General features: G+C 54.2%; 8 protein-coding genes across 8 annotated transcripts; 4 read left to right on the top strand and 4 right to left on the bottom strand.

The window, feature by feature from the left end:
- Positions 1–165: 165 nt before the first annotated feature.
- Positions 166–1094, bottom strand: BDP55DRAFT_642387 (uncharacterized protein). Its single transcript, XM_060573449.1, has 3 exons — positions 588–1094; positions 417–520; positions 166–345 (listed from the first exon to the last, which is right to left on the bottom strand). The coding sequence occupies exons 1-3, from the start codon at positions 694–696 to the stop codon at positions 178–180; spliced, it is 381 nt and encodes a 126-aa protein (XP_060436045.1). The 5' UTR covers positions 697–1094; the 3' UTR covers positions 166–177.
- A 1468-nt stretch (positions 1095–2562) lies between these two features.
- Positions 2563–3768, top strand: BDP55DRAFT_642384 (uncharacterized protein). Its single transcript, XM_060573448.1, has one exon. The coding sequence runs from the start codon at positions 2611–2613 to the stop codon at positions 3691–3693; it is 1083 nt and encodes a 360-aa protein (XP_060436044.1). The 5' UTR covers positions 2563–2610; the 3' UTR covers positions 3694–3768.
- A 191-nt stretch (positions 3769–3959) lies between these two features.
- On the top strand, positions 3960–6892 carry BDP55DRAFT_642382 (uncharacterized protein). The gene has a single exon (XM_060573447.1). The coding sequence runs from the start codon at positions 4046–4048 to the stop codon at positions 6611–6613; it is 2568 nt and encodes an 855-aa protein (XP_060436043.1). The 5' UTR covers positions 3960–4045; the 3' UTR covers positions 6614–6892.
- A 610-nt stretch (positions 6893–7502) lies between these two features.
- On the bottom strand, positions 7503–9650 carry BDP55DRAFT_625876 (protein phosphatase 2C; the record flags this gene model as incomplete). The annotated part of the gene is made up of 7 exons (XM_060571550.1): positions 7503–7906; positions 8073–8333; positions 8389–8595; positions 8659–8743; positions 8810–8883; positions 9000–9309; positions 9615–9650. The coding sequence occupies 7 exons, from the start codon at positions 9648–9650 to the stop codon at positions 7503–7505; spliced, it is 1377 nt and encodes a 458-aa protein (XP_060436042.1).
- Positions 9651–13785: 4135 nt separating this feature from the next.
- Positions 13786–15426, bottom strand: BDP55DRAFT_536672 (uncharacterized protein; the record flags this gene model as incomplete). The annotated part of the gene is made up of 1 exon (XM_060567888.1): positions 13786–15426. A coding segment is annotated over one exon (1641 nt), but the record flags the coding sequence as incomplete, so codon positions are not given.
- A 1239-nt stretch (positions 15427–16665) lies between these two features.
- Positions 16666–17846, top strand: BDP55DRAFT_539398 (putative methyltransferase-domain-containing protein; the record flags this gene model as incomplete). The annotated part of the gene is made up of 3 exons (XM_060568029.1): positions 16666–16913; positions 17107–17274; positions 17531–17846. The coding sequence occupies 3 exons, from the start codon at positions 16666–16668 to the stop codon at positions 17844–17846; spliced, it is 732 nt and encodes a 243-aa protein (XP_060436040.1).
- A 4356-nt stretch (positions 17847–22202) lies between these two features.
- On the top strand, positions 22203–23087 carry BDP55DRAFT_625873 (RlpA-like double-psi beta-barrel-protein domain-containing protein-containing protein; the record flags this gene model as incomplete). Its single annotated transcript, XM_060571549.1, has 1 exon — positions 22203–23087. The coding sequence occupies one exon, from the start codon at positions 22203–22205 to the stop codon at positions 23085–23087; it is 885 nt and encodes a 294-aa protein (XP_060436039.1).
- A 1217-nt stretch (positions 23088–24304) lies between these two features.
- Positions 24305–26097, bottom strand: BDP55DRAFT_539510 (FAD dependent oxidoreductase; the record flags this gene model as incomplete). The annotated part of the gene is made up of 3 exons (XM_060568038.1): positions 24305–24676; positions 24719–25606; positions 25828–26097. The coding sequence occupies 3 exons, from the start codon at positions 26095–26097 to the stop codon at positions 24305–24307; spliced, it is 1530 nt and encodes a 509-aa protein (XP_060436038.1).
- Between the last annotated feature and the right edge of the window lie 202 nt (positions 26098–26299).

Below are 26299 nucleotides of genomic sequence, written 5' to 3'. Positions count from 1 at the left end.
TTTCAAAACCACGCAGCAAGCAGAACATCATACCACGAAGAAGCCCCATGAACTTTCAAGGAATTGAACTTGAGTCAAAGAATTATGATTGATTCGTGTTATAACTCCGCCCCTAGCCCATTATCATGATTGATCCATTACGTAGAAGAGGGAAGAAAAGAATGCTAATCGTAGCACTTATTTGCCGCCAAACCAGCTGGAGATGCCGCTCTTAGCCTTCGCGGCTTCCTTCTCGACGGTCTTGTCAAAGGCGTCGACCTTCTTCAGGGCCTCGGCCTTTGCGTCCTTGGCGTATGCCTCGACGTTGCTCTTGGTGGCAGAGAACTTCTTGTCGGCCTCAGCGACCTAGTGAGATGGTCAGTGACGATTGGTCATTGGAGTTGGGTTGGAGGCAGGCAGGGCAGAGGTAAACTTACGGCATCGTCGAACTTGGCACCAACTTGCGCGCCCTTGTTCTGGGCGTCGGGAGTTCGTCCGGGGAGGTGAGACTTGACCTCGGCGGAGGCCTTGTGAACGTCACCTGGGGTAACGCGGGTCAGCATTTGAGAGACAATGAGGTGGTGACGATGCGACAGGGGAAAACATACTTTCAAACTTCTTCTCCGCGGCGGTAGGGTTTCCGCCAGCGCTGTAGAGGTAGTAGCCAACACCGCCGGCAGCAGTGAGACCGAGGAAAAGGGGAGCCTTCTTGGACATGGTGATTGATTTTGGGGTGTAGTAGAGCTAAGTGACGTGTGACTTTGGAGCTACGATCGAGGGAAGCTTGAAGCTATCGTCGTGAACGTGTGATTTGATTGATTGAATTAGAGAGAGAAGGGAGAGAAAAGCAGCATTCGTCACGAGAGAAGAACCGGATGGCTTGATCTATTAGTACCTTGCTACCGAATCACGGGCGCCGCAGCTCTTGTCTCATTTCTTGCGCGGTTACACTCCTTCCCACACGCCTCCTGGGCACCGAATCACACCAGTGAGCTGCACTACCGACGACCTGGGGCAAGCATGGCGAGGAACATTTCGAGCTGAGAAAGCTCCGGTTGACGTGAAGGTGTGAGGGATACATGACGTAGAGCGACATGAATGCGGGGAATGGGAAGTAGCTGCCCCCCAGCCGCTCCTGGCCGAAGAGCTCCACTTGGGGCCGGGACCACGAACTCAGCATGCACAGGCCATCACCTTCAGAGGGGACGGGCATGATACCTTGAGACTGCGCAAGACATTTGGGGAGGATGAAGTAGTCGTGACGTACCTCTTCAGACCTGATCCTGGTAAGAGTGCAGCATCCACTGGATCTCCAGCGTCACCTCAACTTGTCAAAGCTCCGAAAAGCAGTTGTCACTTTCGATGTGCTCCGTAACGTTTACTCTCTTCATCCAGGTCTCCTTACGGGTGGTCATCTCGGCCGATGGTCTTGCTTGCCGACGAAACCATTGCCCATGGCTTCACAGTGCTGCTCCATGTGCTTCAGAGCCAGGTCTGCATGTTAGGTAGCATGAAAACAGCTGTTTGAGCTGACTCTCTGGCACGCAAAACTGGTGACTAGGGGGGCTTGACGCTCGATGGAGTGCTGGGACATTACATCATCGCCGGAGCTGGGTACGCGACATCTCTCAGGCTCACAGGCTTCCCGTACTGGCTGGCCTGTGAAGCGCATGAGCCAACCCGTGTTCAGCTTTTGGGTCTAGGCCTCCAAGTCCAGCCAGCGCCAACGCCAATACTTCCCTCCTGCTTTTCCTTCATTATTGCTGCATCGTGCTAGCCTTGTTCAGCGTCCTCCATTTGGCCACTGCCAGCCGATGGTGGTCTAGCCCACGCTAGGTCCGAAGAAGAGGTCCCAATTGACTTCCCTGAATTCCTCGCTCGTCGGACCATCGACCTGTAGCCTCACATTGGCCTTCTCCCTCTACGGCCTCTTTTTTCATTCCCACCTTTCAACGGGGCGCGCTTGGAAACATTATTCGTCTGAGCAAATTCGGCACAATGTCCAGGTAGCCCAGACTACGTTTCTGTATTCCACCATTCCAAGGCGGGAGCCGCCAATCATCCCCGAGAAGGAAGCTAGAGCACCTCCGGCCCGGATTTCGATTCTTCACCCCTCCAACGTCGAAACCCCTTTCACCTCCAAGGGTGCCGTTCCGGTCTCACTCCGGCGCTGAGCCTCAGGGCGGCATCAACAAGGAGATTCTCTGTAACCGGGCGCGCGAAGCTGCGATACAGCGTTAGAGCGATGCCTTCCTTTCGAAGCTCTCGTCGGGTCACTGGCTTGAAAGATAGTGACTATGACCACGAAATCAGCCTAGTCAACCATGATAACCGCGGTTCACCAAGCACCTATAGCCTTAGCAGACCTCCCCGTGCGTCGACCGGTTCGCAATTGCTCCGTGATGAGGATACTACTGAGGGTCACGATGCGGAACCAGATGCAGACCGCAGTACACAACACAACGCCGATCAAGATGCGAGTACGTCTGGACGCTCAGAAGAGCCAGAACCAAGTCAACAGTCGAAAGCCACCAGGCACCAGAGTGCTCCCACTCTCGAACCCCAAACGACAACGGCCACCACAGCACCGTCTATTGAGGTCGAAGGTAAGAGACATCCATTTCCCGGTCCATGGTGCAGGTTCTGATAATACATACCAAAATAGAACCGACGCCGCTAGAAGGCACAATGCCCGGCAGAAGCATTAGTCAACGAAGGAGACCAATCACTGCCGAACGAGAAACAGCCATTGACGTGCTCTGGGAGAACGAGCGAGGCTGTTTTGTTTGCCGCGTCGCCCTATTCTCTGGCAAGGCTTTGGGCAACCTCGATCCCTCGCCTTGGACGAACCAATTTCACAAGACGAGTCCTACCACGACCAAGACAGCACAAGTACCCGATCCGTCCTGGGAGTGGGCATGGCCTGAGTGGAAGATACATCGCGAACAAGGTGTAGCCATGGACGAGTTCGGCTGGGAGTACTCGTTCATGTTCTCCAAAAGATATTCCTGGCATGGTCCGAAATGGTGGAATTCCTTCGTCCGGAGGAGATGCTGGGTTCGCAAGCGCATCAAGAAGAAACCGGAAGACATATCGGAGGACCCGCACATGCTGAACTCCGACTACTTCACTGTTACGCCTGCCAATCACAGCCGTTCCTCTAGTGTGGCGCGCAGCCGTAGAGAAAGCGTTAGTAAGGCGAGTGAACAGATTAGTGTGGCGGAGGAGAAGCAGGATATTGAAGACGTTTGGACGCTTATGGCCGTCCTCAGAGGCTCCCGCATCGATCGCGAAAAGATTGAGGCTTTTGAGAATTATCTCGCACACGCCAAAGACAATCTCGAGCACTTGCAGGAGGAGATGCACGATGTTATGGGCATTTTTGTGTTCCAGGCCTCAAGAAGAATGCTACTGAGTCGCTTGACCCAGATTTATGATGAAGCGGTCGCTGCAGACGAAGAGAAACATGAAGATGCAGACAAGGCAAAAGAAAGAGAAGAGAGAAGGAAACACCTTGCAGCGGCGATCAAGCATGCAGATGAAGAAGTCAAGAGGCTCTCGTATTGGAGCGATGTCAAGGGGCTTGCAGAGAATGGCGAAGCCAAACACGCTGTGGCAGAGGACGAAGGATGGAATAAGGGGTGGGAGGGCGTTGATCAGAGCGGTCCTGCGCAACCCAACTCGGGTGCTTTGCCTGGTTCACCAAAGAAGTAATAGGTACGGGGTGGTGGTGGTAATTATACTTTTCTTGTATACCCAACTTCATATATACAAATTTGCTACTCATTGCCTGCGGTACGTTGCTGTGGGATGAAGACCCCGTGGTGAGCAAGGTCGTCGAATGAACAGTGCAAGATGGTAATGTCACTTGTCGCTCACACTGTCGTCGGCCGGCAGGGGTCGGGTCAAATTTCTGGGGCCGAAAGACCGGGATCAATCGGCGCGAAGTGGAAATTCTTCTGTGGATAGCTTGCCCGCGTCTTCAACGAGACAGACGACATTTGTTCCATCACTCCAAATGCAACAAATCTCAAGCCCAGCACACAACATGGGCCACTCATAGCAAATGTCCCTGGGAATCACGCTATCATTGAGAGCCCGATCTCACCGCATCGGCTCCTCTGGGATCTCTCCGATTTCCAGGGCTCCTCAAAGATGGTCTCGGGCACCTCAAGCTCAACTACCACTTCCTCGTCAATGGGTGCACACAGCTGCCGATGTAGTCAGGCCCAACGCGGTTGAGACTTCCACGATACAACCTCAAATCAGAGATCAAGGACCGAACCATGGCACCACCTCAGCCAGCGATGCCGCCGTGAGCCCTACCTTGGAAGGCCAGACAGCGGAAGAAGAAAATATCGAGACTCCATCGAGAGTTGGGAATTTAACGCCGGGGGATGGTCCGGACACAAGGCCGAAAAGAACACAAAAACCTACGCCGCTGAATCCACTTGATCACGTCAGCGAATGTCGAAAACCTATTGAAACAGTATCTCTACTCAAAGATGCCAGCCAACGCAAGCTGAAACGACGGGACAAGACGAGCCCTACTCAAGCGCAGCATGACTCTATACTCGTTACACCGACGATACGTTACCAGCCGCAACGGGAATCTCGAGCCAGCAGCCAGCGATTCCACCAAAGCATAACCAGGCAAATTTGGCTCGAGACCGTCCGACAGGTCAAAAAGGGGTCGTTCAGCAACTGGCGCAATACGTTGGACCTCCTTCGACGACAGACCCGACCTATCAAAGGGCCCTGGCAGCGCAATGTGCGTAAGATCACAGTTGGGGTTGAACTCGCGTATACGCTCCTTCACGATGTCGACCACACTATTTGGGATATACAGGAGCAAACGAGATGTCATATCGAGATGCGATGGCCAAAGGATAAAGACGGGTCACTTAGTGAAGTGGGATACCTTTTTTTCTCGGGCGACGAAGAGGCTTTGGAGCACGCAAGCGGAGAGATATCTCGACTTGCCGCTCAAGCCGACAGCACGATCAGCATCGAAGGAGCCATCGGCAGCAACTTTTCTACGACGGGCCGTGACGAGGTGGCTGAAGCAAGAAACGAAACTGTGTGGAAAAGTTCCGAGGAAAACCAGCGTCCGGCGTATATGAAGGAGTACTCACACGCCCACAAATACGAAAGTATCCCGAAACCGAAAGAATGGACGCCTGATACATTCTTGGCCTACATAACCGCCATCACAAACGCGAGGATCACTACGCACGACAAGTATAAGATGTACGGTGCGGGCCCCGCTGCAGACGACGCGGCTCTCAAGCTACTTTTCAGCGCATTCACAGATGAGTCTTCGAGACATGCGCGGTCGAGGCGCGCGTTCAAACAGGCATTGCGTTTTATTGAGCTACGTGGCAATTCCTATAGGAATCATGCCCGGGACCTCTTCCAGAGCCAGCGAGATGCACCGTTTTCGATGGATACTGGCGTTTTCAACATCATGCTGGAAAACTGTGCTAAGGTGAAAGATCTCAGCAACTTTCACAGCTTGTTAGGGATGATGATTAGCTATGGTTGCCAGCCAAATGCCAAAACATGGGCGTTGTATATGGACATGATTGAGAGCAAACAAATCCTTCAGCATGTTCTTCGACTGATGCACTCGCTTGGCCTACTTTTGGATCCCGGCGTCGTGCCACTCATCACGAAGCGACTCGTCACGGACGACATGCGCAAGTTGGAAAACAATTGGCCCGGTATCCGCTCGTTCCTTGAGACCCTGACCGTCAAGTACGGTACGGGCTGGTCCTCGAGGCCCGTCATGCATGTAATCATGAACGAACTCGGACGTATGGGCAACTTTGCCTCATGCTGCGACCTCTGGGACATCATGGCCGAGTCCCGGAATACCTTCCCCACCACGCTCACGCTCAACACGATGCTTCAACATGCGAAAGCCCAACGCAACCTCACATTCGCCACGGCCGCCTTGGAGAAGGCTCACAAGCACTTCATCTTGATGAACGAGCAATCATACCACATCCTCTTCTTCCTGGCCTTCAGGCTTAATAGGCCCAATGCCATGGGCGTCATCTGGCGTTACGCCTGTATAGCGGGCCGAACCAGCTCGGACATGCGCAATCACATCAGCAACTGGCGGTACGGCGTCAACCCGCAAGACGTCCTGCAGAACGCCATCGAGCCGAATCCTAAGGCTCACGCTTCACCCTCCGCTCTGCCGTCCTGGTTCGACCAGGACGTGACGGGGCCGAACCAAGTCAACGGTGCCCGTATCAGCAAGGCCACGCACGATTACTTCCGGGAACACAAGATGCGGCCCTATTACCCGCTCCATCAACTTCTCTCGTGGGCCTGGGGAGCCGACGGGAAAGTCATTGCAGCGGTCAAGGAGGCCAAGCAGCAGAGCCTGCGGCATTCCCCCCCTACGCCACTGCGCAGCGTCACTACGCCGGGAGTCACGGTCATGTATCACCGGAACGGCAAGGGCCTACGGACGTATCAGTGGCAACTGAAAATTCAGCAAATTGCAGCCACAGATGATTTGCCACCATCGTCCGTCGACGAAACCAAGACCACAATAGTACCAACTGATGGGATCACTATACCGGCAACAGAAGACGTGGAAGACGACGGACGGGGTGTCTAACTGGTTTTTAGGAAACCTTGACATCACGTCGCCGCAAAAGGTCACTATAGAAAGGTTTGCCGCCCCACGAGGGGGATCAGAACCAGAGTCCCGGTATAGAGAAAAAAGCCAATCCGCACAACTATTTATATTAGGAATATCCCTGTACAACAAATCAAATCCCCGTCTTGTAGGATAGATAGCTAGGAGGCAAATCGGGGCTGGGAGTGGAAAATACCCATAGAATTCTGTACAAGAAAATATTTGATCACATAATCGCATTTCCAAGATGAACTTGTTTCCTCATTACGGCCTGGCGAACATAATATCAGCATATCACATTCTTGATTCCACACGTCTGCCCGTGGGTGCCCGGGCATGACGGTGATTTGTCTTTGATCTACAATACACGTCGGCAGCCAGAGCAACAGACGCGTCAGATCCCCTCGAACCCAGTGACAGAAAAGACCACTCTTCCGGGAAAAGGCGATTGAAGAAAGTAGCAGGTTCAAAAAGGGTTGGTTGGGTTATGCAAATGATCATAAGTAAGCGTGACAACTAGGTGAGCCCGCAGAGGGCTACTAGCTACAGCACGCACAGATTGAGTCTTTGGACTCTCTCAACATGCGGCCAGCCCTCTCTCTCTCCCCTCCTGAGCCGCCGCAACTGCTGTTCGTGCCCCCCTTTGCCTGATCACAACCCTGTCAACGGCCTCCAGGACACCCAACATGATGAGGAAAACAACACGAGAAACATTCAGTCATCCATTCCAGCCAAGCCATTTGAAAGTCTCTCAAGCCTTCCTAAAACTCATACGGATTCGTTGAGTCCGGTCTCTCTTCCAGGCCCAAGTGCACACCCACATCATTCATCAAGGTATAGAAAGTCGACATCGCCAGCCGCTAAGAGCTCACTTCTCCGCGCTCTCAATCTTCTGCGACTCCGTAGATGCGGGGATTGCGGCCGGCTTTGACTCTTCGGCGGTCTTGTCAGCCGCCTTGGTCTCCTCCGTCTTCGGGGCTGACTTGTCCTCAGCCACGCTATCCTTGCTGGTTGCAGAAGAGGCCTTGGAAACCTGGCTCTCGAGATCCTTGTCCTCCTCAGCATTGTCAAACATCTCCGTGTCGTCAGAGTCGGTCAGAACCTCGGTGCCATCGCCAAGGAAGATGATGCGGCCCTTGTAACCACCAATGCCGAAGGGCTTGCCCTTGTTCTCCACATCCACGTCGTAGCCGCTGTCACTGTCGTCGAAGTTGTGGTGAACTCCGGGACCGCGGAATTCAGCTAGTTGCAGGTGATGGATCAGCGCTCCTCCTTTGGAAAGAAATTATGGGACACAAAAACAAACGATGGCTACAAAAGGGGGATAATGGTTGTATTATGGGGATAGAGAGACTCGTCTCATGATAGTGCAGATGGAGGTCGGCGCGCCGCTCAACTCCTTAGGAAGATGTGGATTCGGACGTGGATTCAGTCGTACCGTATTCGGGAGGGGCGCAAGGTCCGTCTCCAGCAGCAACCCGCTTGGCAATCTCCTCGTACCACTCCTCCTTGGTCTTGCCGCGCAGAAGACCAATGATGCACATGGTCATGTTGTCGCAGCCAACACCTCCGGTCTCCGAGTTGGAGGCCAAGCAGTTGTCCATCATGTTCTCGCAGATCTTCTCCAGCTCCTGCTTGGCCGCAATGCCACGACGGACGAACTCGACAACAGCCTGGGAAGACTGGCAATCCCAGATACCTAAGAATCTTGTCAGCCAGTGATCCCTTGCCCATACCCAGTATTTCCTGCTTACCGTCGCAAGCGATGACCAAGAACTCATCGTCGTCGCTGATCTCGTGGGTCTCAACGTCAGGGAAGGCGGTGACGATCTGGGCCTCGGGCGAGAGCTCTGCGCTCTTCTTGAACTCGAAGTCACCAATGGCGCGGGAGAGAGCAAGATTGCCGTTGACACGACCAAAGTCGACAAAGCCACCGGCGGCTGTGATACGGGACTTCTCGGCTATAGGGCGGGAAATAAAGTCAGCTCAGGGTACTGATGCCTTTGCCATGGGCAAGTACTCACCCTCGAGCTGGGGCTTGTGGTCCTGGGACAGGGGCTTAGCCCGTCCCTTGATACCAAGAACGCTTCTCGAGTCGCCAGCGTTTGCCTAGTCGCGGAACGGTCGGTAAGTAATGCGAATACATCGCGCAAAAGCGGACGTAAGCAAACTCACAACGTAGATCTTGTTGTCCGAGATCAGGCCAACGCAGGCAGTGCAGCCAGAAACCTCCTCTTCGTACTTGGGATCTGGTCAACCCAAGATTAGCTCATGTATCCAGTATAGGGGACAATAAGTGGTGTAGGCCAAGGCCGCAGTACGGCTCAGCCTCCAGGAACTGCCGGATCCGAGGTCGTGAATTTACCGTTAAGAATCGCCCGATCGGTTGCCAAGAAGCCATCCTTCAACGCCTGTTCGTAATTGCCCTTCTTGAAGGTCTCCTGCTTCTTGATAATCTCGTGAATGTTCTCTCCAGCGAATAAAGCTACTTTGTCGCCGCCATGTCCGTCAAAGACTCCAAAGAAGGAGAGTTTTGACTCGTGTTTCTTGGCTTCGTCGCTGCCGGGGGTGAGAAGGTCGAGGATGGTGATGTGAGCATCCTCCATGCTTATGCGCCAGCCCTGCATGGCAGAGACGCCGTAGAGAAGGCGCTCATCTTCGCCCTTGGCCGAGGACTATAATCGTGGAGAATGGAGTCAGTGGGTTGAATCAAAGTAAGGTTGAGTTGTAGAGATACGTCATCGGGTGGACATTGCTGCAAAAAAATATCCAAGCCACCTCGCTATATCGCCTGCCCGCGCGATATCACGGGCAAGAACGATCGAGGCAGGCGGGGGTTCGGAGGGAACCCCGGGGCTGGCTGCGAATATCAAGCAAGAGACCGCGAAGGAAGCAGAAGGGATATAAGGGCGTGGCGATGGGCAAAGCGAGGCAAGGCAGCGCGTCAAGAGAGGTGAGGTAGTGATAGATCATGACATACCTTCTCGACAACGGGCTCGGAGAGAGTTTGACCCATGGTGACGGATGCAATGAGTCGGCAGCGCAGCTACCGGGTTTGACTGGATGTTGGGTCGGTCAAATCGTGGTCGGAAGCGCAAGTCGGTATCGTAAGGTTGCTGGAGAGGAGAATTTTTTTCAGAGCCAGTCGTGCGTGCGCAAGAAGGCTGAGAGGAAAAAAAGAGGCGAGGTGACGGGAAGGTGGTGCGGTAGCAAAAGGTTCTAGATCGCGCACACTCGAGAGGAAGCGGGGTATCCGAATCGCAAGGGAATTGGGCAGGGGACAGGCGTCGATCCCTGAGAGGTGTTGGGTCTGCTATCACAGGTAATAGAGGCTCGAGTTCGGGGTGCGGTAATGCGAGGAAATTGGTCGCGCCAAAATTGTGAGGTTGCGCAAGAGAAGAGAGGGAGGTAGAAGGAGGGGGAAAATGACCCGAACTCAATCGTAGCTGGGGGTGGGTGAGGTTGTGAGTAGGAAGAGTTTTCTGGATGGGTGGTGAAGGCAGAGCAGGTCGCGTGTTGTGGTGACAGGAGGAGGTGGTGAGCTGGTGTGTTGTAAGGCAGTGAGAGTGCGCCGTGCGGTAGCAGTAGCCCGGGGGCGAGCAGTGTTGCTGTGCAATACGGAAGGCGCAAGCAACGCGGGACAGGACAGGGCAGGATACGTTAGGACAAGCCAGTCGTGGACAACTAGCTGGGGCAAGCACCTTAGTTGCTTGGATTACTGGCCTTGACTTGCTCTACGGACACCAAAAAGGACGGAGCAAATGGAAGGTGACGACTCCAACGCTGCCGCGGAGAGGGGGTACGTACTACCAACCACAACCACCATAATGGGACTACCTTACTTCCCTACGGAGTCCTAACCTGCCTTTCAGCAACTAAGGTCAAGGCAAAGCAGGGAAATGGCCAGTCGAGCGTATTCGTCCAAAGGCCATTTGGCGACGGGATTGTGAGGCGAACTTGGGTACGGGAAGAGAGGCCACGCCACGGATACCTACCTAGGCACTCTGCCTCTCTGGCAGTGCTACGTCTGAGTATGAGTCTGGGTCTCCTCGCAGCATCCACCGCCTTGCACCAACAACAATCAAATGTGTACGAGGGGGTCGGTCACATTACCAACATCTCCTCAGCTCATTCACTTCCTTCTCGCCAACAGGGTAGATGGGTATCTATCAACCTTGCCTAACGTATCTCAAGTTACCTTAACGGTTGTAAGAAAGACCATGTTCGCAAGCAAATGTTTCACTGAGTGAACAGACTTGACCCGAGGTTCTAGCGAGCCTTACAACAACGATTTGACAAGGGTAAACTATGTAGATAGCCAATCCCATAGACCAACACAACAGACCTCCGGCCGGAGCGGGAGCGGGATTTGCTTGCGCCTCTCATTCTCAGTTGCATATCCATTTGCCCCAGCACTGCAGGACTGGCAACGGCTGGCCCAGCCAGTGCCCCCAAAGAAGGCACACTAAACCCTCGCGGAGGCGGCAAGTACAGAATTCGTCGTCATTGCCGCCTTTAGGTAGAGAACAGCAAGGTTCGCGTGGCTACAGATCCGATACGGAACGACCTGCTGAAAAGAGATGAGTTTACCTACAGTTGCGTCATATCCGACGTCGTGAGCTTACCACAAACAACCTACCGTATCATGCTACCTAGGTGGGCAAAATTTCACATAGAAGCTAATGGAAGGTAGGCATTTGGATTGGGCTCTAGGCGCTATTTGACTCTCACTGCCGATATCCATAGAGTTGAATGGCTACAGGTGCGTGGAATAAAAAGCTTGGAAATCACTGTTGAAGCTCTCGGTGAACGCATAGCATCAAACCACAACCAAAAAAGCATCAAGAAACACACAGACTTCCATTATCGCGTTTAGTCAAGACCAACAAACATACCTACCCACCTGCCATATCTACGGATACTGCACGGCTCTCATGCAAGGGCCCCCTCCCGCCCCTCTCTCTACCGCCAAAACAAGAGAATCCCATCTTCTCTCCCCCCAAAGGCCCCCCCCCCCCCTCCTCGCCCTTCTCTTTCCTCCCCCCTCCCCCGTTCACTTTCTTGGCCCAAGCGAAGCTAGGACCTCATGAATGGACGGGAAATGAGGTCCAAGCTCTTGTTTGCGACCTCGGGGAATCCGATCTAAGAGACTAGTACCTATGAACCCCAGAGGCCGCTTTTCCCTAAAATACCGACCTATCCAATTATGCCAATCCCAATGTTGGGGCACAGAGCACGCAGGCAGGGAACAGCGAGGAACGTCGTCTCCACTTTGATCGGCTTAGCTAAGCGGTCCATTTTGCTGGGCATCTGCCATTCGGTGCCGTGGGCGTGGGCGCGATGCGAGAGCCAACCCCCCACAACTTACAAGCCTTTTCCAGAAGCACAGACGGTATTTTGTTGAACAAAGACACAAAAAAAGGGGTCCGCCCTCTTAGATAATAAACTTTTGTGGCATCGCCAATTCAACATTACGGTCTAGATTTCCTTGTACAAACGGGGAAGAACAAGAGTACAAAAATCGATTTCTTTCTTCATTAATTTTATTTTGTTTTGTAAATGTATCCTTTAACGAGCACGTTAATCCTAATGGATAACACGGAACAACCATGAGGAATTTTATCTTTCAAAAGGGGGAGCCTCAAGGATAGAGAGGAGTTACGACCTTCTGGGAGAGGCGAGGCCCGATAGCAAAGCCTACCCCCCCCCCCCCCCAACCATGTTCGGGTATGGGTAGTGGCCGTTATCTCTTCTCTACATCCATACAAAAATATTACTAGATCCTCATATCCATAATCCCTATTATCGTCCAGGTACTTGTACTAAATGGACTAAACCAAGTAAGGAATAAAACACTTGAGCAAGTGACTCTGCTCGGGGCGGGTATAACAAAATCGCAAAGACGCTTCTGAACGAGAGACAAATTATATCGCGGGGTGACGAGTGGGGCCATGTCCATCTAACCTCGTCCCCTGTTCTCACATGAACACGCGGAAATCCTCACTGCTGCTGTCCCGCCGACTCCGAAGGCCCTTGTTTCCCACTGTTCCGGCTTCCGCTTCCGTCACCCACCCAGATCCCTCCGACTCGGGTCCCGAAGGGTATCGCGCCAACCCTTTCCCCTTGCCCAAGACTTCGCTGCTTGCCCTCGACGATGCGTATCCAGGCCGGTTGCCCGAAGCACGTCGTTGCATGAAGGAGTCTCTGTTCCAGCGTCCTGCCATGATATTGGAGCTGGATGACGATTGCCGTGACAGAGGAGTTTGTTTGCCTACCCGGCTGTCCCTGTTCACCGGCCCGCTCGAGTCTTTCTTGATGATGCTGAGGGGCCGGGGAGATAGCGATGGCGTGTGTCTCATAAAGGGAGAACTTCGTGTCAACTCCTCGTAGGCGATGCCGAGCGAGTCTCTTGGTGGTGGTATCGTCCGCCAGTTCTCTGTCCCCCTGGCCGACTCGAGGGAAGCAGAATCGTCGCTGTCCAGAATGTACCTGTTGCGCGAGGGGACGACCGACCGGCCGCCAAAGAAGGGACTCGAGTCGGACTTCCTGCTGATCGGCCGTGAAACTGAACCATGACGCGATTCCGGCCTTGAATCCTGCCGTATGAACCTGCCCCTTCCAGATCCCGACCTGGAGCTGCGGAGACTGCTTTGCGATCCCAGGTCGCTCATGATGGGGAACGCCTTTCGTGGTCGTTGCGACGGCGAGAACCTGTTCCCGTTCGTGGGATTCGACCCCAACGGTGTTGGCTGTTCCGGGATCGAGGCCAGACTATCAGAGCCAGAAGCGCCCGGCAGTAGCTGTGACCTGTCGAGGGTCAATCTTGAAGGCTCTCCCCATGGGCTCGTGTAAGCCAGGTCAGGCGTTGCTTGGATACTGCTCGTCTCCGCATTTATAGACGGGATGGTGACGTCCAGCACACTTCGGAAAGAATCATCTCGTTGACCCTGGAGAAAGCCAGAAGACCCAGAAAGTACGTCACTCGGGCCGTCATAGGTGCTCGTCGATCCCTGTTGCGTGTGTTGGGGGTGGAACAAGACGCCCTCTGTAAGCCAAGATGAGGTAACGGAGGGGGATCTCGGCGTTGGGCTTCTTTCGGATCCCCTCCAAAGATATGATGAGCGGTTGTTCGTGTTGGACTGCGACATACGAGAGCCGGTGATAGTCGAAAGCGTCCTTGATTGTCTCATCTTCTGTACAGCAGAGTTGAAGTAACCCCTGCTGCGTCGATTGTCTTCGGACTTCTTCATATCTCCAACCGAGGACCCGTCTCTGCTGTGAGCCCCTCCATTCATCACAAACGAGCCAGGGACTGGCTCCGATATGCTGTTTTTGAAGTTCTCATGAATCGATTCTCGTTTTTGCTTCCTTCTCCGGCAACAAATGATCAACAGAACAACAATAGCGAGGAAGAGTAGCGGTAAGAGAATCGCCAGAGCTATATAACCAGCTTTTAGGCCTTGTTGCGGGTCGCTTGTAGGCGCTGGATTTGTTGGCTTCGTAGAGGATGTGGGAGAATCCGTGGTAGTAGTGGCCGGCAGGGGTAAGACCTCCAAATCTGCCGTCGCCGTCTCGGTCTCCTCTGAGCTTTTTGACGTCGCCTTGACGATGACTGTAATGTTCTCGGGCGATGTAGTTTTAGGAGGCATTCCCGATATGACCAAGCCGTCAACGCTGACCCAGTCTGCCGAGGATTCGACACTAAGATCAATATCTGAAGGTGTCCAGAGATAAGGTTCCACATCAAGTGTGAAGTTCTTTCCCGGCGTCGCCTCGATGCTCAAGTTCGTGTTTCGAAAGATTCGCGTAACAATAAACACCGATAATATAATGTCAAGAGTATCGGAGTATAAGTCCCGAACAGTGAGCGTAGAGTTTGAGGATTTCGCATCCTCAGGGGGGTTGCCCTGGATCTCGAATGTACTATTATCGACCGAGAGCCAGCTCGGAAGGCCGAATGTGGTGAGGTTCAACTCGGATGGCGTAGTGGTATTCCCATCCAGCTTTATACTACCGGCGAGTGCCGTGTACGAAATATTTGTCCCCCGCGTTGCATTGATCTCGATAGTGGGCGTGTCTGTCGTCAACCTGTGGGCACCGACAACGATAGAAAAGACAACGGAAACAGCCGAGAATCCGATGATATCGGAACCAACGAGGCTGAAGTCGAATTTCTGGGGCGGCTGGACGAGTGACTCGAATGGAGGTGTCTTCCCGGTGAATGTAAGGCTGCCGGCGTCAAACTTGATCCATGAGGGTAGAGGGCTGCTATCTGCTGAAGTGGCATAGTAATTTAATCCGTCTCCAGCATAAGAGAACGTATTCTTGGCGAATGTGAAGGAAAAGTCGGACGCGGGAGATGCCACGACGGCAGATGGCGATGATGTATCGCCAAAGTTCCGAATTTGCTCCGATAGAGGAATGTTGAGCTTGGGTGTAGGTCTCCTCGTCACCACCAGAGTCGCCGTCATCGTGGCAGACCCAGAAGTGTCCGTTGCAACGATGTCCACCGGGATGCCCACCACTTCCCCTGCCGGGACATCTTCATCCTCGGGGGTCCCAGAGAGCCGGCCGGTGCTGGCATCGATCGAGAGCCATACTGGCGAGTTCAGTAGGCTGTAAGATAGACGAGACTGTGAAGAAAAGGTTTGAGGTGAAAGAGTGTACGAAAATGGCTCCGATATCCTCGTCGCAGGCGGTAGCTGAGAGTTGAATGGGAAGTAAACGACTGGTACGGCTCCTGCAAGCGCAGCTAGACTCAGGAACACAGACAACATCACGTACATTGCCATGACTGATGCGTTGTACGAAAGGAGCGGCATCTGCGAGCCAGAGGAGCGGAAAACAAAAACAAATTCAATCAGAGAAGAGCATGTCAAACAGAAGGTTATCTCATCAGAAACGAGAGAAGCTTAGGACGATAACTTTGCCCATAGAGGATATCCTCGGCGCGAACCTCGTGGTCCATGGCTCTCGTTTTCTGGTGCTACGTGTCTCCCTTCGTGCCAGTGCTCACGCCCTGAGAAGAGATTCGCGGGTGGGCGCGTCCTCCCCAAACTGCCGCCCTTCCATGTGGTCGGTCAACGGAGGGTACTACTTCACTCGAAGAAGCAATCGTTTCAGCGTGGCAAAGGTTCACTTGCCATACTGGGAGTGTTAGAAGGCGACTAATCGAGTTGTGCATTCCAACGGCGGGTTGAAGCGCTTCAAGGGTGTTGAGGACAGGTTAGGCCCTGAGGCATAGAGGGAGGCGGGATGAGACATGCCCACTCGGAACGTGTGCTTTGACGAGGTCCGGAATGCAATAGCTGTGTTCTGCGGATTAGTTCGAGGATTGATTAAACAGTCCATTGGTTTACATTGGACAGCATGCTCGTCAAGCTTACTCGGTCTGATGCTTGGCAGGATGGTAAGATGGTGTAATCGAGTGTACATGGGATGGATAGGTAGGACAGTGGGAAGTATGGCTCCCGGAGTATTAGGTAAGCGCCATACCGCAACATCGGGAGTGCGACGAAGACCTCTTCCGATTTCCACCCACTCAAGCCACGCCTCCGTGAGGCTTAAATCGACCATCGTTGGGAAACAGATTGGAAAGAGCGGAGCAGGACCCTGAACAGGGTCGAAGCGGAAAGCGCGCAGAGAGGAAGGGGCAACCCCGCTTTGAGGCAAAACGCACCTCCCCTTATCGGAAAGTCTAGATTGTCGTCGGCCTCAGCAAAACAGATTTTAAAATAAAATAAAAATAAAATCCCATACAAAATAAGGCCAGCAATACCGCTCTTCCGTGCCTGCCCTTTCTACCTCTAGCCTCCTACCTTACCTTAGATCTGCACCGTTTCCGAAAATCACTGCCTGCCTAGAAAGAAAGAGCATCATCGCGTAGCCGCTTGTGTCACTGTGTCGTCAATAAGCTCAACTTACCTCGCCTTACCTTACCTACTTTAAGTTGTTTTCGTGCGCTCCTCGGGCTACTCTTCATACACAATAGCATTATGCGGATTCTCAACACCCCCCTCATACCAGAGAAAATGGAGTCACTCGACCGCTCTCCCTCACCTGACTTCTCGCCACTGGCCATCGGCGAAGACTTCACACCGCTCCCCACCTACAAGGCCGCAACTACGTCAGCCTATGGCATGTCCGGCCTGCTGTCAACTCCCCTCCAACTACACGAAGATCTCGCCTCGGGATGCGGCGGTCAAACTTGGCCTGCAGGCATGGTACTTACAAAACACATGCTACGCTACCACCGGGAGAACCTCAAGGGCGCGAGAATGTTAGTCATGAAGCCACCTTCCACTGCGTACTGTCATGTCTGCTTCTCTTCTCGACCTTGTGGTCTACCATGTTCTACCACTGGTCCATACCGCACACCACGATATTGGATTTTAGTCCATGCGCCGCCCTTGCAGGAAGAGAAATCGTTTTTGTATTGGACTGAGCTGACCCGGGCTTTTCGGAGCAAATAGACTTGAGCTTGGCGCAGGCGGCGGACTCGTCGGACTGGCTGTGGCTTTAGGTTGTGGACTGCAGGAAAAGCTGTACCTCACAGACCAAGACGAGATGTTCGAGCTGATGGGACGGAACACCAAGTTGAATGGCCTCGAAGACAAAGTCAAGCCCATGATCCTGAACTGGTGAGTAATTTACCCCCAGGCTGCTCGATCCCAGCCGTGCGCATCCTTTCCCAGAGGTCCCTTCCGGGGAACTTGGACGCAACGGGTGTCAAGGTGACTGTGTGCACGGTAGTCCAAGGTACTTCGAGACCCTCGAGAACTTTCGAATGGGATTTCAACTTATGTGGTCCATATCTGAGGGTGTCCTTCTGCAGAGGTTTCGAATGGACTCGGGCTGCCGTTCGGCTGATGTACAAATGACTGATCAATAGTACAGGGGCGGGCCGCTGTCCCAAGAGGTTGTCGATTTCAAGCCCAATGTCATTCTGGCAGCCGATTGCGTCTATTTCGAGCCGGCCTTTCCACTATTGCTGGAGACTCTGACCAACCTGTTAGCCTTGGAACCTGACGCTGTTATTTACTTCTGCTTCAAGAAGAGGAGACGCGCGGATATGCAATTTCTGAAGAAGGCCCAAAAGGCGTTCCTGGTGACGGAGATTTTCGACCAAGATCGCCCTGTCTTCAGCAGAGAGGGTCTGTTCCTCTACACTTTTGCAAGCAAGAAGCCGAATTCAAACGGGACCCGAAAGTGATGAGATTTGATGTGATCTTTGAATGGCAACCCATTTTCTGCAGCGATAAACAGCATCGAGCCTCGGTCACGAGACAACAGAGGCTCCCAAGTATGAGAGCTCCTCGTCGGTTGAAGAGACTCTGCATCTACTGGACGATGGCATGTCTGCCGAAGCCCTCAGGCCATGGGTCAACAATCGAGGGAATGAAGTAGCAAGCAGAGCTCAAGGTGGCCGTCGGAAATGATACAGCCATAATGGAGACTGTCATTCAGGTATCCAAGTGGTTCAACCAGCAGCACAATGACAGACCGCAAAAGAGCCAGGCAGTGGCCAACCCAGCACGTGGTTCTCTGATAGCATTCCGTATCTCGGCAAGCAAATACAAGCTTGCGGCATTTCGATCGGGTGACTTTGAGTGACGGCGACTGCGTCCCGGAACTTACGTCAACATCAACTACGGGTAGCAGGGAGTTCCATCCGTGTCGTCAGCGAGATGGGGAGCATCAATTTCAATAGAAAGCAATTCACCAATGCACCATTAATAGTTCACGCGCCATGTTGATCGACAGGAATGGTGGAGACGATGGAGCGGGAGACAAAAAACAACCCGGACTGCGAGATTCGACTGCTTGGTCTAGGCCATCACTCTGCACCATTATTACTTGACATGTCCGGCAGCATCAGGGATGGTGAGATACAAGTTACAATAGCTGCTGTGCCCGATGGCAGGTTCTCTCGTCAAGTATCGCGACGTCAACGTCCAACTCGCCGGCCGCTAGAACGAAGGTGTGAGGGGTTTTCTTCCCACGTGGACCTTCAGCTGCAAAGCTTCCTGCATGGCCTTTAAGGGCTTATCCAGTGAGATGTCAGAACGAAAAATCTCTGCAGATTTGGCGCTCGTGGAACGTGGTCCGACGTGTTCAAACTATCCACCGACTACTGCAGGTTGGTTGGCAAGGCCGGAAGCGGCAGAATGGGCTTCCCAAGAGAAGAGGCATGTCGTGTCAGAGAGGAGAGGGAGAGAGGAAAGGGAACCAACAAACACTGGTCCACGGCCGCCATGGCTCGCAAGAATTGGCTGTTGGCCCAGTGGTTAAAGTGATGTGGCATTGCCTGAGCTGGCTGATCGTCCGGGATCAGAGCCGGGCCAGGGGCCAGACGGGGCTGTGAGGGTTGCGCTGCGAGAGGGGGCTTAGGGCAAAGTCTAATTGTGATTGGCGCGTACCTTGCAGCTGCAAGGAACCCGTGCAGGCTGGATTTGCTTGGGTCCTTGGGGCGTCACGGCGTTGAGCGTCGTCGCTTTGTTCGGTTCCATTGTTGCATCGTTCCTGAATTCCTGTCTGGTCGTTTCTCCTGCCAATTTCTTCTTCCACCTTCGGCCCTTCCTAAGCAGCCAACTTCCCCCCGTGCCCCCCTTCCTTAAGGTTGGGGTGACTGGCAAGTACCATCAGGAGCCTCAGGCACAAGTGAGCAGCACTTTCGAACGTTGTTCCCCTCACTCTCTCTTCTCTCGCGACTAAATGTTTCAACGACGGCCCCTCGGCACTGGCCTGGACTTCAGGAACAACCCACTCATGTGCTGCAGTGTGGTGTCAACGTTGGGTATCTGTATCCGTACGGATACCTACGGTCAAGGGGGCAGCCGCGGCGTGGCAAGGTGACATCCCCAAGTTCTCGACCACTGTTTCTTAATGTTTCCATGGGCGCACAGTTTGTTCAATGTTACATCGCAGCCAGCCGCCATGGACGCCGGGCGCTGGTTCATCCGATCAAAGAAAAAAAGAAAAAGGTTGAAGCAAAAGAAGCACTGGAATATGTCCTGTCTTTCCAACGCGGCAACGAGTCGTCCACATTCCAGCAATACGTCGCAGGCCTCCGCGTAGCACAGAATACATTACTGAATGTGCGTAAAGATTGGAGGCTGACAAGCAGGTACCCGTTCTATGTGCACTCTCTGGGCCCCCCCGGAGCCACCGGCTGATCGTCATTCTTTCACATCCAGGATTCCCAAGGAGGGGTGTTCAATGGTGTTCGGACCCTGGCACTGCCTGGGCCTCTTCTTCCCCCCTTGGACTATCACACTCTTGACTAGCGAAAAAAGCTGGAGCCCTCTTCCCAGTTTCCGCGTGTTTCAAGGAATAAGCACCTGTCCGACGGTTCGTCTAATCATGCAATGCCGGGGAAGGAAACAAGATGACATTGTGACAAGCGACAAGGCAAGTTGGACAGAGAGATTTGAGCCCGTGGAGAGACGGCGAAAGGTTGGACGAGCGGACAATGGCAAGGACATGGGACGGAGTTCACTGGGGGCCAAGGAGGCGTATAGTCGAGCCTTTTACCCGTCTGCCATCTGCCGCGGTCGAGCGGTTGTCGCGACAAAACAGCAGGGTACATCCACTGGCAAAGACCAGAACAGACCAGACCAACCGCAAAGAAATCGGTATCGGTAAGGCTCAAGACACATGTGATGGACTCAAGGCTTGGCTACACAGTACGCAGTATGGATATTGACTGATACTACGGAGTATATGATGCTTGCTGACTTGGCAAGACTTTACGACTTTCGGCTATATCCTGCCGCCCCCGAATTCCAGGATCCATGGCCTGCGCCTCGGTGCCCACCTCGTGTTGTCCGATCTTCTTTCCACTTCCCGACAACCCAATAGCCGTCCATACGACGATGGTTTCCTCTCAGTCCCAAAACGAGTCACGACGTTACTGGCTCAATGATTGGGCAGAACGATTGACGGCTTACGTTTCCTCGGCATCCAGTTCCGCTTGTCTGATGTCTGGGTAACGTGCAGTAGTTCGCCCTGCTTGCCCTGACTAACGACTTGACTTCGAGACAACGACAGTTTTGGGGTCCTGGGGGCGGATAGGCGAACAGCCAGCAAACATCAAGATGGTGGATCGATCGAGCCTTGTTGGAGGGTCAGGAGGGGGCCACGCCCGTATCAAGGAGTCGAGCCTATCCCCTTGAAGTTTTCCAAAGCAAGCCCGGCCCGCCAGAAATGGCCCGAAGCACGTCTTTTTTTGCGCGGATTGTCCCTTGGCGGACCGGTGCCAACGATGCAACGAGCAGGTAGGCCAAGAGGCTGCGCTAACGCATCCAACGGGCTATTCTTGCACTCCCCCCCATGGACCGTTCAAGTTGCTTCTTCTGTCTTGGTACATTCTTTTTCCGGACGTCCAGCCCCAAAGGCAGGGCCAACGGTTGCCATCGAGTCAACCAGTGACGACTCACGACTCGCACAGAAAAAAATGCAGAGAAACTGCCTTGGCTAGGGGATGATGATGGATGACTGTATCCGTCCGAGCCGCAGGGACGGGCCACCAGTACCACTGGGTTCTTCTCTTCCATCCTGCCTGATCCATCTTTGGGTGAACGGTGGAGGACTACAGTCTTCCCCCACTTCTGCTTTTAATTCCCTCTCGGGGCTTTTGCGACTTCTGTAGGACGCTACCCATCCCTACGGTGCGGCCTGGTTGTGCCTGGACAGCGCTTCCATGCCCTCTCAGGTACCGATGGCACCGTTAGCAGCTCCTTCGTCACTTGGTTGGGCGAGGGGATGGTGGCATTGGATGGATGGTGCCAGCGCTAGCAGGACCTGCAGGCCTCCTCCACCCCGCACCCCCCCTAAGCCCTGCTTTCCTCGCCCCCCTTCTTCCCACCTCACCCAGTCTCGCCAGTCCCGAAGTGGCTCACCTGTGCCTGTGGGCTGTGGCCTGCCCTGGTTGTTGCTGTCCAGGACTCCAACGTCGTGTTTGTGTGTGGTTTGTACTTCGTACCCATCATCTGTTGTAGTCTTTGCCTGGCATACAAATCCCGGTCGACATCCGCTTCCCAGTTTCGTACATCTTTTTCGATCTTCCTTTTTTCTCTCTTTTCCTCATCCAACAACGTTCCCTCTTGTTCGACCACAAAACTCATTCATTCATTTTTCTTGGACCCTTGAGCCGTGCTCGACCAACTATCAGTCCTACCAATTCATTCCTTCAAAGAAGACTGCTTCGAGGTTCATCCAAACTACCAACCAACGGATTCATCCCGTCTTTGTCGTCACACAGAGAGTTCAGTGAACTCCCCTTTTCATCCCAACTCTACAGAAACAGCCTGCCTCAAAACATCAAGTACATGCCAAGCACTGCTCCGAGCTCCCATCGACAACCTTGAACCCAACCAGGCTTTCCCACGCTGTAGCAAGCACATTCCCTGATCAAGAGGCTTAGCCCATTGCATTCATTTCGCTTCCAACTCCACCTTGACGGAAAGGACGATCACCAACTATACTATCAAGAGACCGTATAAGTCTCCTGAATCACAACAACAAAACTCACTTCGAATACCAACCAACAGTCTGTCACCAGACCAAAATGAAGACCGCCACCTTTCTCTGCGCCGTCCTGGCTACCACTGCCATTGCCCAGCCCCATCAGCATGGAAGCAAACGCCGCCATGTCCACGGCAAACACCAGAAGCGCGAAATGAAGACCGAGTGGGTTTACGAGACCGTATGGGAGACCGTATACGCCGACTCAACTTCCACCGTCTGGGTTAGCTCCGACGTCCCGTCCACCAGCTCCGCGCTCCCTACCACTTCTGTGCCCGCCCAGTTCTTCGAGCCCGCCGACCAACCGTCTTACACCACCCTGTCAACCTCCACGAAACCTTCCGCCGTTGCTTCCCCCATCAAAGAGTCCATCCAGCAGCAAGCGCCCGCTCCCGTGCCCACCACCACATCTGCGCCCGCCCCTGCTCCCCAGACCCCGACTCCCGAGCCCGTCCCGACTTCGACCTCTGTCTACGTTGCTCCGGCGCCGGTTCCTACCACGTCCACTACTCCGGCGCCCACCCCCCAGCCTACTACCAGCCAGGCCGCTCCCGCGAGCACTTCGGCTGCTTCTGGTGGCTCCGGCGGTGGTTCCGGCGGTGGTTCCGGCGGCACCACGCACACTGGTGACCTGACTTACTACGCTGTTGGTCTTGGCGCATGCGGTGAGGACGACAGCGGCAAGGACAACACCGAGAACATTGTTGCCGTCTCTCACTTGGTTATGGGTGCCCAGTCCAACGGCAACCCGTACTGCGGAAAGAAGGTCCAAATCACCTGCGATGGCAAGACTACCACTGCTACCGTCCGCGACAAGTGCATGGGCTGCAAGGCGGACGACATTGACGTCAGCGAGAAGGCCTTCCTCGACCTCTTCGGCAGCCTCGGCGTTGGCCGTGGAACTGTCGAGTGGAAGTTCCTTGACTAAGAGGCACAATGATGCGCGCTCTCGCTCCAGCGCCAAGGCCGTTCAGGGGGTTCTACGGGTGCTTCATCGTCTTTTGCCATGCCGCTTCCCAGTCCACCCCCACCATGGCAATTTCTTCAAGACAGCCATCCTTCACTCGAATCTCAATAACAAATATGATTATATTTCACCCCCTCTTCAACGGGGACGGCGCCTGGTTCACAGCACGGGACTGGATCGGATAACAAAAGGACAACGAACAAAACCACGGTTTTGATGATGTGATGACGAATATCTCTATACCTGTGGATGCGAATCCCATTCTTGGGTCCATCATGGGCGGATGCATTTGGTGTTCTGTTTGTGGATATGCTTGTCCACCGGTCAGTTTCTAAACTTAACTTTCAATGTATATATCTATTAGGGGAGTCCACCCCCATGTGGTACTCCCCGACTGGGCTATTGGAACCAATGTGGTTTCCAGGACGAAAATAAAAAGTACAAAAAACCCCATCATTGGAACTCGATCTGCACTCCAAACCTCCGCGTTTCCTAGACAATCGGCCGAGTGACTGCTCTCTTCCAGGTCTTGGCATTCCACATGTCTGAGAAACCTCGCAAGTGTCTTCGCAATGACATTTGATGCAAGTATCACTACGCGAGGAGGGGCAAACAGCCTCCCACTGGTTCGCAAAATGACACCAGTCGGCATTTCAACGGCCAGCTCAGGTGACATTCAAAGAAGAAAAGGCAAATATCGCCCAGCCTGGTAGAGACATTTGTTACCGTGGCTGCCTTAGCCGTGGAGACCCCAAAGCCCATCTCGAATTCTAGAGTCTGCGGAGGCGATTGTCTCTGATGGACTTCTTAAACTGTTAAGTCAGTGTCTCGGTCCGCAACGATCCGGATCGTCCTGGGCCAGTCCAGCGAGCCGGGGCGGTGTTCAGCATTCCTTCCTCCGTCTGCGCCCCCTTCGCCTTTACTTATTTAGTAAAGTCAGGTTTCACGAGGCGAGAGCATTCCACGGAGGAGTGATGTTCCGTTGAGGTGGGAGAATAGAGTCTAGATGGTTAAGTCATTGCCATAGTGTAGGGGGGATTCCTGCTCGTCCCTGTGTGAGAGTTGCGCTGTGATGGAGGACGCTGTTCAAAAAAACTCGCAGACAGACCTTGTCTTTTATACGCCCTATCAAACGTTGGCAGATGCAGCCAAGGTAATGTAGACAGCGAATTCAACATCTACAACAAGAACATGTCCAAGTCATCCATCTCCTTGATGGAAGGCAAAGCCCTCGCCTTCTCAGCCCTCTCCTCGCTAACCAGAAACTCAGCCGGAAGCTTCTCTTCCTCGCTGTACTCCTTCGCCTCCCCGCCGCTGCCCCCCATCATCATACCCGCCACAGCCCGTCCGCACAGCGCGGCCTGCGGCATCCCGTGCCCTGTATACCCGGCGCAGACCCACAACTCTTCCCCGCCGCCGAGGACGGCCCCGGCGGGCACCTGTCCGACCCACGGCCGTCCGTCGCGCGAGAAGGCCATGATGCCCGTCCACTCGTGACTCGCCTCCAGCTCCTTCTTGCTGTTGTTGGCGCTGTTCTCTTCGTCCTGCGCCTGCGCCTGCCCCGTTCCCGCAGCGGCAGCAGTATCAGAAACAAGATCCAGGTTCCCCGCCCCAGCCCTTCTCAAATACCTCGCAACAACAGCATCAACCTCGTCATCATCAGAAATACCCACCCCGCGCACCGTGCCCCTCGCCCGCCCACCGCCCAGAATCATCTCCAGCCCGGGACTAGGCCGCTGGATCAGGTAATCATCCTGGTTCGGCTCACCCTTGTCAGCATCGGAGCTCGCCATGAAGACGTAGCTCCTCCCGAGCTCAGCGCGGGGGCGGGGCGGGAAGAGGGACGCGACTTGGCCTCGTACCGGAACGACGAGGTCAGCGAACCGGGGGAGGAGGCGCGAGGTGTATGCGTTTGAGGCGAGGAGGACTTGTGCGGTTGCAATTTGGCCGCGCGGGGTGTGGAGGATCCATGATGGTGTGGAGGAGGAGGAGGAGGAGGAGGTTGTGGGTGGGAGGTGCTGGAGGCGGATTACGGGCGTGGAGGTCTGGATGTTGAAGGAGACGACATCTTGCTCGTGTCCCCCACCTGACAAGGCGTTGTCATCCCCGACCTTGTCGACCCCGAACCGCCGCAGCAAGTCCTCAAAGATCCACGCAACGAGCTTGTACGGCCACACGCTCGCCGCCTCCTCCTGCACGACGGCGCCGACGGCGTTCGGGATTCGGAGGCGCGCGAGTTCCTCTGCGTCAGTGACGAGGCGCGCGAGGGATGCGAAGCGGGGCGGGAGAGCGGCGATTTGCTTGCGGGCGGCGTCGACGAGGTCGGGCGTCAGGAGGGCGTGGACGCCGCGGAGGGGGACCCAGTCGCAGGGGATGGCGTTGCTGGCGATGAGGTCGCGGAGGTGAGCGTAGTTTGCGAGCTCAAATGTTGCGATGGCGGTGTTTGGGTTGTAGGCTACTGGTTGGCAATGGCCGCCGTTCTGGATGGGTGATGTTAGTTTTTTGATGATTTCTTGGGATGGTAAGGAGGAGATTTGGGATGTTTATGCGGATAAAAAGGCGTTGAGTGAGTGAGTGAGTGAGGCGATGGTATGAACCAGCGCTCTCATTGTGAACTCGCCCCCCTCTGAACCCCTTCAGACGACGAAAGAATGTCCATGACGAGACATTCTCAAATCACACGAAATCCAAAAGAACTCACCCGCCCAGTAGCTCCCCAACAAACCTCTCGCGCCTCAAGCAGAACGACCCTCCTTCCCTCCCCGGTAGTGCCAGCCCGCTCCAGCAGCTCCTTGGCAGCAAAAGCGCCCGTGATGCCGCTGCCGACGACGACAATGTCCGCGGTCGGCGGCAGGTCCCTCGTGGTCCTGTGGCCAAGCAACGTCTTGGAGGGCTCGCGGTGCCAGTATGACGCCGTGCTCTTAGCCGAAGGGAGGTCGGCTTGGCCTGGTTGGGGGGTTTCGCCAGTCATTGTGTGTGCTGTTGATGTTCCCGGTTTGGGGGTGCTTCGGGTCTCTTATCGGGTTGAGGGGTTGATGATAAGCCTTCCTAAAGCCGCGATGTGACGTTTGTATGTTGTGGAATAGATGCCAGAGACTTGTCAGTATCAGCCCGGAATTCTCTGTGAGATGCACTTGTTTATATTGAAGTTGGGAGCTGTTGGCCGCGTGGAC

This window comes from Colletotrichum godetiae, assembly GCF_030913485.1.
Source record: "Colletotrichum godetiae strain CBS 193.32 chromosome Unknown BDP55scaffold_2, whole genome shotgun sequence".
NCBI classification, from domain to species: Eukaryota; Fungi; Ascomycota; class Sordariomycetes; order Glomerellales; family Glomerellaceae; genus Colletotrichum; species Colletotrichum godetiae.
The sequence above is the reverse complement of the archived record's forward strand: the minus strand, read 5'-3'. Positions and strand labels throughout refer to the sequence as shown.